We start from the raw sequence: 12,259 nt of genomic DNA, 5'->3' as shown, positions 1-12,259 counted from the left end.
TATATTTATTAAATTAATTTATTTACGATAATTGCAACAAATTTTTACAGAATGTATACATCAAACGATTTGGACATTAAACCTTAATGTCTATGAAAATTTACAGGTAATATAAATCTTTTCTTTATCAATGAAAATTAAAAAAAGTAATAAAATCGACCACAGAAATAAGAGCTAAATGCAAATTATATATGCTTTACTGTGATAAATTATATTAATTTAAGTTTAGACACTGAACAATAAAATTTGATACTGGAAGATTCTTTAAAAGAAAAACAAACCAAACCAAAACAAAACAAAAAGAATTGAATCCAAGTGGTGAGCAGACGTCTTAAAACAAATCAATATCTAAATAATAATAGTTTTTTTTTTGTTTGTTTGTTTGTTTGTTGGAGATTATTAAATAAGTCATGTAAACACTTCGATGTGGCTTAAAGAGTATGTTTTCTACGTTTTTAAAATTACAGAAATACTTTTTTTTTCTAATGTACAGAAGAGAAAAACAAATATTTTCCCAAGAACTAATGTCATATTATTTTCGTAAAATAAAACTTAATCCATTAGTAATTAATGAAAATAAATGTAAGTGTCCACAAAATAAATATAATTTATCACCGAAATATACATACTTTGCTATAAATTACATTTATTTTAATTTGGACGTTATAAACACCAAAACTTATTGATGAAGTGACGACCCTAAAATGGTAATTAACTGAAGTCAGGTAATTAACTTACAGGGAATTTTTTATGTTTTAGAAATAAAACGAGGAATTAATAATGACTTAATTATTTAAAAAAAAAAGTGGAACAGTTTTAGATGGAAAACTAATCAACAAAGGCTTAATTAAATAGAGTACAGCAATGACAAGGCAGTATATGTTTAGTGATACTCAACGTGTTCGTACACCGGGAAACCGGGTACTTTGAAAAATATTTTAACCTTATCTTGCATATTAATATAGAAAACAATAAAGTACCACATTTACTCAAATATAAGCACTTATTTTCCAAAATGTAAGGCTGAAATTCTTGAGGGGCGCTTCTAATCGAATAATAAGTGTTCGAACAAATTACATGTCCAGCAATAAAACTGACAAAAGAGGGTGAGGAGGAGAATAAAAATGATACGACGTAACGCAATTGTTAAATTAAAATATAGTGTCATACTTTAATCTTCTTGCGTCAAAATAAGGAAGGAAAACGAAAACAATAATGTAAAGTTCTATTGCTGACTATTCAATTTTCTGAGATCGTAACAATGCATGTCAAGAACAATATTTTTCAAAATGGACAGAGGTACTACCGGTAACTATCTTGAAGGATACTTCTAGCCAGCCACAGGTTTTACATGCAGTGATGAGCCGTTGCTTTAGCAGTTGCGTAAATTTTCTGCAGTAATCTTCGAGGGGTGTTTGTATTTGCATAATAAAAATGTTCTCAAAACAGATCGTAATATTTAGGGAGGGGGGGGGCTTATATTCGAGTAAATACGGTATTGAAACAGATTAGAATCGGCTAAGAATGAAAACCACTTAATATATATATATATACCGGATTTCTAAAAATGGCGCCCATGGAGAACAGAGCGGTAAAAATAAAGCGAAAATGCTATATCGTGGTATACCCTTCAGGGTCTCCCTCAGCAACCATGGGCAATCAAGATTTTACTATGTGGCAACGTTGCAGATTAATTTGTAACTTCTTGATGAATTCGTAGAGTAACGCTAATGGTTCCATCGATTGTTGCGCTAATAAATTGTGCTAGTGTCAACGGGTATTGACTTTAACTGCCATCTGGAAAGAAATGAGGTGACTATTTGATGCATTCGCAGATCTACTCTATGATTCTATATCTGCGACTTTACCACATACCGCAATTTGAGCCTCCAGACGCTGACCGGAAATGTATACAATTATATATATTATATATTTTTTCGCTTTATTTTGACTTGTAGAATAGTGCTCTGTGGTCCGTGGGCGCTATTTTCAGAACACCCGATATATATAGTGGTACCACATACATCTTTAATTTTAACAGTACTATCTCTTAAACTTATAAGTGATTTTAGTAAATACTGTGTATGTAAATGTCGTTAAAAATGTAAACTGATGACTTACGAGGTTTTCACTCTTAGCCGTCGCTATATTTTATTCATTAAACAAGGAATCATTTCAACTTTTCGATTTGACTTACAGTTTTTCAGTAACGAAACAACGAATTAGGACGGTAATTGTGAATATTAAAAAAGAAACTGAATCAGAAAGATGAAAGCTTTATATCCATTAATAAAGACAATTAAATACCAACAAATACCTTACGCTCTCGAGTGATGGCAAAGAAACTTCACAAATCCATCTCAGGTACTGAAGCATCGGAAAATAGGTTACTTTAAACAATGTTTTAGCTTCATTTTGCACATGAGCCTCGAAAACAAAGCAATATTTGAAAAAAGAAATTAGAATCTTTAATAACTAAACAAGAAGTTAAGTTAATTTTCTTCATTAAACTATGATGTGTCATGCACAGTAATTGTATCTTGCTTAGAGAGGAAACCAATAAATTAAGAATGACACATTAAAAAAAAATGCAAAAATTATAAATGAAAAGTATATATATCGATTAAGACTTAAGTACGTGAGAAATAGTTTACTGTTCACAGCGGTAACAACATCCTTCTCACGTGTACCAGCACCGTAAAACTTGCAACTTGAATGGTTGTTTGAACACTATCTTGCACATGGACCTTAAAGTAACACCGCGGCAATCACATGATTCGAAGCATCAGTTCAGATGTTCTCTTCACTTATCTATCAAAGTTCCTCGGACTCTGTTCCGCTTGGCTTCCAGTTCCGCTTGTGCCTGTTGTTCAATAAGCTTTCGCTTGTTCATCCCTTTCCGCTCCAGTTGTTTCTCAATAATTCGGGCATTATTAGCGTAGGAGTCAGCAACTTCGCGCTGTAAATAAAAGAAAAATGTGGTTATTTGTTTACCAAAGTAGAAAAGTTTCAACCAAGTAATAATTAAGACAAAGAGAAAAATTAGCATAACTTTTAAGGTTTAATTTCTCGTTGCATTTTTACGTTTCGTATGCAAACATGGCAAAAATAAAAAGATGCTAACACCTTGCTGCACCAATATATAAATGAAATGTAAAAATGTTTGATGGTTAATCCCTCCCACACCGCTAGACCAATTTTGTAGATTTTCGGTACATGAGTGAACCCTGGGCAAGAAGAGTTTATCCTAAGAAGAATAGAGAGGTTTAAAACTTTATGCCAAAAGTACAGTATCTAACGAATTTGTCAGATTAGGAAGATGAAACTCGGTGTATAAACTCTTTATAAACCCTACGTATACCATTAAAAATTGCCACACTTTTATTAGGGTAAGAATTTTTATGATGTTTCTTCAGTATTATGTCATAACTCAGGTATTGTGTCAAAAATAGTATACAATTCATTTACTGTCATTCAATACTTTTAATTTCTAGAAAATAACCCAAAATTTTAAAAAGTCTTTGTGGTGGACATAAAGTACTCTCTCTTGGTGTAACATGTTACCATAATGTGCATGAGGTTATTTCCAGTTAAAGTTGAAGATTTTGACGGGTACAGCTGACGCAAGGCGTCGTACAGCTAAATGGAAAAGACCTGCTGGTTTCAGAGTGATGATATTAAAAGTGGAAAACCTACGTACACCAAGGGAGGGTTAAAAAATGTCCACCAGGTAAATCATCTTTTTCTATCCCAGAAAATGTAATATTCTTCTCTATTTTCTACTAACTATAAACTAAAGCAAGTGAAGCCACAAAACAGAGAAGAATATTACATTTTCTGGGACAGAAAATAATTATTTATCTGGTGGATATTTTCTAACTCTCCCTTGATGTGCAATGTTACGCGTAACCCTTTGCTGTACGTAGGGTTAAAAATAATAAAAGACAATCCTAGCGCTTATGAACATTTCCGTTTTAAGGTGAAAGGAACATTTTCTATATGAATCAAATGAAATGAAATCTGAGTGTTACGTCCCACGATTATGCCGGTTAGGCTAAAGGAGACGGTGATAATGAGAAATGCATGAAATGGTGGAATGAAAAAAGTGGGAAGAAACGGAAGAACCCCGAGAAAACCCACGAGCACGGTGTTTGTCCACCACAAAGTCAACACGGCGCGAGCTGGAATCGAACCAGGCACCCCAAGCACCGGAGGTGAAAGCCCTACCACTGAGCCACCGCGCCCCCATTTTCTATATGAATAAAAATAGATGTAACGATGTTTGGCGGCCAAATTCTGCTAGGCCGCTACACCGAATTTTATGACTCTTAGTACATGAATGAACCATGGTCTAATTTAGGCTTGTGTAACATTATCAGGATTAGGGAGGGGGATGAAAAGGGAGTGGTATGTAAAAATAATCGAAAACAATCGTTACTAGAGTACAATCCATAGTTTTCAAGATTCCTAAGACGAATAGTGACACCCTAATGTCGTTTTAGTCCAAGTTCAGCCGTCATCGCCACGGGGTTGAGAAGGGGTGGGGAGTAACATTACGGACCTATCATTACACTTTCATTGATATATGTATCCTACGAAGGGAAGGGGTAAAATACTTTGCATAAGCCAACTCTCCGCGTGAGAAAAACGAGTAGTTCATCTAGTAGTGTCATATACAAAAAATGAATGAATACACGACCGCGCCGAACTCGAACCCGGGTCTCCAGCTTTAACCACGGCGCTGCTCAGTCTTTGACACATTTTATCTCTCTTAAATTCGCTGCTTAGCCACTCCGAGCACATGGACTGGAACACAACTCCTGTTGTGCCTAGATAAGCCACTGTAAACACTACAGAACACTTCTAACGGTTGACTTTGAATTTGCACCTACCGAGGATTTAGTGTGATATAAAATTTATTTTTTTCCTTCACTTCTCTTTGTTACACTGTATTTGTGCTTCATCGACTGGCGAAAAGCTTTCGACCTGGACAATTGGATAAACTTCTGAAAGTATTTAAAGAAATCGGGGTAAACTGGACAGACCGACGACTCATTCGCAACCTTTACATAGGACAACGAGTGAACTTGCGCTTGAACTGGAAGGGAAAACCAATAGTATGGAGATCGGAAGAGGAGTCAGACAAGGATGTACTATGTCGCCCCAATTATTCAACATTCACAGTGAATGTTTAATGAAGGAAGCATTAATGGGAATTGGAGATTTCAAGTTTTGGAGGGCAGACCATTAACAAGTTCAGATATGCAAGTAATACTGTTATTATAGCTAGAACCGAAGAAGGACTACAGGAGATGATTGACCAATTAGCTGACACTGGGAAACTATATGGAATGGAAATCAATATTGAAAAATAGACAGTCATGAGATTATCCCGTGCAAACACACCCTCACGGGTCAGAGTATAACAAAGAGAACTTGAAGTGGTCAATCATTTCAAGTATCTGGGAAGTATTTTGACGAGAGACGCTTACTGCACCAAAGAAATCAGGTCAAGAATTGCCAAAGACGCATTCAACAGGAAAAGATCACTCTGAACTAGCAGGCTTAATGTTGAACTAAGGAAGAAGTTGGTCAAGTGCTATATATGAAACATTGGACTGTATAGGTCAAAGACTTGGACATTACGGAAGTTAGAGAAGAAATATTTAGAGAGATTCAAAATGCGGTGTTGGAAGAAGATAGAGAAGATAAAATGGACAGAGAAAGAAACAAACGAAGATGTTTTAACGGATAGGAGAGAGGAGAACGTTTTAGGCAGCATCCTTCGTAGGAAGGCCAAATGGATTGGACACATCTTACAAAGAAATTATCTTCTTTCTACCACCATTGAAGGAAAGATGGAAGGACAGCGAGGAATAGGAAGAACACAACTGATCGATGATTTGAAAAATAGGAGAAAATCTTGGGAGTTAAAAGAGGAAGCTGAAGACTGAGAAACGCGGAAGAAATATTTCCAGGCCCAACCTTTAAAAAAACCTGCCAACAGGCAGAATAATTAATAATACACTGTATTTATAATTAGTACTGACTGAAGCCTTTTGGAAATCAAGTTAAATTTAAATCTTGCATTCATTACTCCCAACATTAAAAACACCAATCAATAAGAACTTGACATTTCGTCTGAAATACCAGACGTTGCAATGGTTAAAAATGGCATGTAGAGAATGGTGTGAGCACTATAGACAAACTGCTAATCACATTCTTTAAACCATTCTCTTCTTGCTGTTTTTTAAACTCGTAACTATGTCTGGCGGCTCCAGACGAAATAGTTTGTTTGCTAGTATTTCTTACAATGAAAGTAACACACTTACTACATAAATTGTTTTTCTCGATGGTAAATACAGACTGAATTTGTGACAGTTGTTTGCAAAAACATTTTTATGTGTAACTAAGCCTTCATTGGTACTTTACACGTAGCGCTCTTTCAATTTGTTAAAAAATAACAACAATAATAATAATAATAATAAATGTTGCAAAACGAGCAAACTGTTCAAGTTTTCTTTTGCTTTTATTTCTTTCTTCCAAATACCACCCACATACTAACTAAAACCAAATAACTGGCACTGTGATTAACGCCAAATAAAGAAATCAATGACCAGTAAATTACACATAGTGGTAGAAAATCGGTAACGATAAACTTAGTGGCCGTACATAGTGGCGTAGGAACGCCCCCCCCCCCCCCCCGTTTCCCAAAGAGTTCCGACAATGTACTTTGATACTTTGATGTTTTTAATTTTTTCTCGGAACAAACAATAGTTCCCTTTCATGTACTCCATTTCAAAACAAAATATATCACTAAACAAGTCCTAGACAAGTTATGTTAGCCAACGCAGTTTTTACTATTTTAAAAAGTTTGCATTTTGGGGCGTATAGAAATTGAGTTTTCCAAGAATCCCTGCTGTTCAAAGGGAAGAAAGGAAAAAGAGTGACGAGGACCTATATGCATATGGTAACCCTGAAGTTATTGTTCAACTCTTTGACATAGCAATGACCACAGTTTTCACGTGTCTTCTTTGACCCAAAGCCAAAGTTTGCCGACTGAGCCTGGCAATACTGAAAAGGAACAGTTTCTTTCATATCATAAATTGACGTTCAAAAAATAATCTTTAAGTTAGTTCAATGGTTAAGAGAGAATGGACATATTTGAGTCCAAGAAATCATTGCCCTCGATAAAAATAATAAAAACACGTGACCTGTCATCCCCTATTTTGAATACATGTAAATACTAGGCTCGATTATCGCTCATTGTTTATTCTGTTTTAATTCACTTATCAAAGAAAGAGTTGCGGATTTCTTTCGTGGTTGGGGACGCGGTGGCTCAGTGCTAGAGCGTTCACCTCCGGTGTTTGGGGTCCCTGGTTTAATTCCAGCTCGCGCCGTATAGACTTTGTGGTGGACAAACAGCGTGCTACTGGATTTTCTCGGGGTTCTCCCGTTTCCTACCACTTTCTTCATTCCACCATTTCATTCATTTCTCATCATAACCGTCTCCTTCAGCCTAACCGGCATAACCGTGGGACGTAACACTGAAAGATTTCATTTTCTTTCGTGGTTGTCTCTGTTACCCGTCAAATGCAGTTTAACATTTTGTATAAATTTATTATATTAATTATATTATTATATTTCGTTTTATTACTAGTTTACCCTAAATGTCTCCCTTGACAAACACATACATATAACAACACTGAGCCCCCCCCCCCCCAACAAAAATCCTGGCTACGGTAATGACTCCGCATGAGTTTTATTGGTGTGAAAATAAACCATTCACCTGTAACAAAACTAAGACCAATGTATTTACAAGGAATCGAAAGATAAACTTCTACACAACAAGCCTGACCATGAAGGGATCGTCACTGAAGTTGCAAGGTAACTTATAACCAACTATGTTTCTCGAACGGCTGTCGACTATATAATATCCAATTCCTTCACGTATGATAGCCGTAGCACATTCTCGAATGTGACAAACTAGGTAATTATAGTAAAAATCATTCAGGATATGGTGATCAGCAATCTGTTTATTGATTTAGACCTTTGTACATAACTTAGGAACCAAAGTTCCAAACACCAAAATATTCTCATAAGCTTGTACAGCACGACAAAGTCTACCGCCATGCTAAGTTCGATATACTTATAGATCGGATGAAATCGTACGACAGATAGTGCCCTTGCGTTGATTATTTTCGGGAGAAATCAAACGAAGGACTACAATGGGCATAATCATACTGTAAATATACGCCATATACAGCACATGATGCAGTAAGGGGCTAAAACTTTACAACGTCTATGTAGGTCAACGTTGTTCAGTTCGACACATGGACCATTTACAAAAAATACAACGTATGTCCCAAAGTATTGGTATTCAGTACCGAAACCAGAAGTGAGAATGTACCACTTGTGGGTTCAACGGAGGGATGGGAGATTATATAACGGGTATTCTAAAAAATGACGCCAAAGAACAACAGAGCGTTATTCTTCAGGTCGAAACAAAGTTAAGATGCTATATAATGATATACCCTCCAGGGCGCCCTTCAGCCGCTATAGGGAATCAAAATTTCACTATGTGGCAACATCGCAGATTAACTTGAAAATATTAGCACTGCTCGACGAATTCATCAAGCAGTTACATCGATTGTTATGCTAATAAGTGGTGTTGGTGTCAACGTATATCAACTAACTTCCATCTGGAAAGAACCGATAAACTATTCGATAGATTGGTAGATCTACTTTATGGTTCTTTATCTGCGACATTGCCACATTTTGACTTGTAGGATAATGCTTGGTAGTCCGTGGGCGCAGTGAAAGGCAAGTGAGTGCTACACAAGCACGTATACGGGTGCTAGTGTGTTGAGTGGTGGAAACAATTGTGCGGCAGTTGAAATAGGCAAACGAAAAGAACTTGCAACAGAAAATCTGGCTGCAATAGTTAGCTTATACAGAGTACGTCACACCATGCGTGAAATAACAAAGTAAGAACACGTTTCCTTGGGAAGTGTACATTATACTTGGGAGCGGTGTGTATGTACTCAGAGTAACAAGGATCGGTATCGCACGGGAAGGCCTCAGGTTACGTCGAAAACGGAGGATAAATATGTAATAGTGAACAGTAAACGTGATCGCTTTAAAACAGCGCTCATGCTGACAGCGTAATTGGAAGAGTGTCAACAGTAAAGAAACGACTTCAGGATGCAAAGCTTAAAGGATGTATTGTAGCAAAGAGGCCCCTATTGTGGGCTGGCAATAAGAAACGACTACAGTGGGCTAAGCACGCTGCACATAGGACTGCAGATAAGTGGAAAAGCGTCTTATTTACGGATGAGTCGAAGTTTGAGGAATTTGGGACGAACGCCACAAATTTGTGCGTTGTGTAAAAGGCGAACGCATGGCACCTTAGTGCGTCACCGCGACTGTCAAATACGGAGGGGGGTTTAGTGATGGTGTGGGGTGGCTTTGGAGGCAATCGTACAGGCGATCTTATAAAAACAGAGGGGACTCTAATTACGTTTAATTGACAAAGGTTTCACCTTGCAGAAGGACAATGATCCGAAACATTTGTCTGTTTTATGCAGAACGTATCTTGAATATGTAGAGATGTGGAAAGACCTGAAAACCATGATATGACCTCCTCAAAGTCCAGGCTATAATCCAATAGAATGCTGTGGGATCAGTTAGAATGGTCAGTCAAAAACCTTTGACGAATGTGAATACTTTGTGGAGCCATTTGCAACAGGAATGGCAAGCGATTTCCGAAGAAACGTTGGCGCACTTAATAGAAAGAATGTCCCGGATGTGCGAAGCAGTAATCAAAGCACGGGGCGGTTACTTTGAAGAAAGAAAAATCTAGTATGTATTATCTCGTTGTGATGCAGTAAATTTTAGTTCATGTCACTCTTACGTTTGTAACCTTATTTTTTCCCTATATCTTGGAAATCAGGTGTGTTCAAAAACTTTTGAGCGGTAGTTCATATTATACACAAATATATACAGGGTGTTTCAAAACAACACCGACAACGTTTTGGACGTGATTCCTAACACCAAGATTAGACAAAAAGTATAGACCAACTTGGGTGCACAAATGCTTCCTTTCGGAGTTATAGGCTGCCGAAATCATGAAAAATTGTACTTAAAGATCCATAGCTCCAAAGGTATGGGACCTACCGAAGTCGGGTCAAGATTTCATTTAGGAACTGTGTCCTATCCAAAAATCCATGTTTCAAAATCCTGTGGTACTTAGGCTTTTAAAGAGGGATCTTGGCTACGGGCATATAATTTGAAATACTCACCAACTACCTCTATAAAAAAATGTTGCGGGAGTACCGAAGGATTCTCGAACATGGATATTTGGATAGGGCACATACTAGTTCCTAAATGTAATCTTGCCCCGACTACGGTAGGTCCCATAGTTTTGGAGCTATGGACATTTAAATTTCAATTTTTCATGATTTCGGCAGCGTGTAACTCCGAAAGGAAGCATTTGTGCACCGAAGTTGGTCTATAATTTTTGTCTTATCTTGGTGTCAGAAATGACCACCTAAACGTTGTCGATGCTGTTTTGAAACACCATATATATATATATAAAAAAAAATAATGAAGATTTGTAAGAATGTTATCCCAATCTCGGTTTAAATTCCCTTTTTCTGTGTTGAATTCGATATAATAATAGATATATTTGGTAAATGTTTCAATTGAATCGTTAATGGAACGGGAAAGCCAGTAAAATAGAATTTAATTCGTTAATACAGTTTTTGTTTACCTACTAAAGTTGAAAAGATACCTCCACTTATGGGCTTTCAAAGTCCCAACCATACTGATTGATATAACTTTTTGTTGTTGTATGTAGACAAAGTGATTTTCTCTCATGCCCTTTGAGTATTTGTTAGTGACACTTACGGCTTCAATTTCATCCTCCTCTTCGTCGATAGTGGAGACTGTAACAGAGCTGAATTTCCCCATGTTCTTCGTGTGTTTTGTTACCATGATTTTCTTGGGTTTCTCAACGGCTACCTGATTGTAGATGCTGGTCATGGGGCCTTCACCTGAACTCTTCACAGAGCCTTTTACAATGAAGTTCACGTTACTCTTCAAGTCATGCTTGTAGTAAAGCAGTAAACCACACCTACAACGATAAGAACCAAAATAAACAATTGGTTACAAAACATTTGAAATGAAACTGAAATCTTTCAATTTAACGTCCCACGTTTATGCTCTTTAAGCTATAATGATGCAAGGATTGGTGGAATGAGATTGTAAGAAACGGGAGTACCTCTAAATAACCCACGGACACGATGTTTTCCATCACAATTTTACATGGCCATGGATGAAACCAGGGACCCCACGCACCAGCGGTAAACGCTCTACCACTGAGCCACCGCGGCCCCTACAAAACGTTTGAGTTTTCAGTGAATTTTACAAAATGATTCTACAATTTTGTTATCTATAAAAATCACTTCAAATGCTACTTCCTGAAAAATATCACTGTACGTTCAAGCTTCCGGCTCTCCTCTAGAACCTTGTTCACAGAGAATGGAAATAGGAGCAAGAGAAATACGCTGGTAGACAGTAAAAAGGATCACGCACCAGAAATTTATAAATTTCGTCCGGTAGATGTGAACCAGTGGAGGATGTTTACTGCCATCTAAAGCTGAAGTGTGTAACTTCTACTACTTTTTTTGTTTGAAAAACAGAAAATGGGATATGGACAGTTACCGTTAAAATCACCGTTACCTATGTATACGTCAAAGATTTGATTCCATGAACGAAGTCGCCCGTGAAATCACTAACTCTCTAATTGCAGAAAAACAGAATTCAAAAAGTAGCTTTCGTTCAAAGGTCATCGTATAGCCTAACGAATGAACGCAAGTCACCGTTACTCGTTACGATGCTAACGAATTGTATAGTAACGAATACGGCACAGATATCGGCTCTAGCTATCTACTGCAAAAAACAGGATTCAAAAATTAGCTTTCGTTCAAAAGTTATCGTGTGGACTAACGGACAAATGCAAGTCGCCGTTACTCCTTAAGATGCTACCGGATTGACTATTCGGCAGAGATAATTGTATTAGGTACCTATAAATAAATAAAAATTCCCTTTCCTTCGAGAGTTACCGTGTGGACTAACTGACGTACTAACATTATAATGTCGTAAGTCTCACTTGCGTGATCCTAATAGAAACACCACAGAAATAGAAAGGTATGGAAAAAAAATTGTCTAAACAAGGAATGGGACAGGACGAATTAAA

At 36.9% G+C, this 12,259-nt stretch overlaps 1 protein-coding gene across 1 annotated transcript in view; it reads right to left on the bottom strand.

Annotated features, from left to right (window-relative positions):
- Positions 1-12,259, bottom strand: part of LOC145674286 (STING ER exit protein) — a 31,223-nt gene continuing 18,964 nt past the window's right edge. The window contains exons 3-4 of the mRNA XM_081744140.1: positions 10,909-11,134; positions 1-2,959 (exon numbers count right to left, since the gene is read on the bottom strand). Coding sequence (XP_081600266.1) covers positions 2,804-2,959; positions 10,909-11,134 — 382 coding nt within the window. The 3' untranslated portion in view covers positions 1-2,803. The remainder of the gene's footprint in view (positions 2,960-10,908; positions 11,135-12,259) is intronic.

Source organism: Thermobia domestica, chromosome 17 (genome assembly GCF_964235325.1).
Source record: "Thermobia domestica chromosome 17, izTheDome1.hap1.1, whole genome shotgun sequence".
In the NCBI taxonomy this organism is placed as follows: domain Eukaryota; kingdom Metazoa; phylum Arthropoda; class Insecta; order Zygentoma; family Lepismatidae; genus Thermobia; species Thermobia domestica.
Note: the sequence above shows the minus strand (reverse complement) of the source record. Positions and strands in the feature narration are given on the sequence as shown.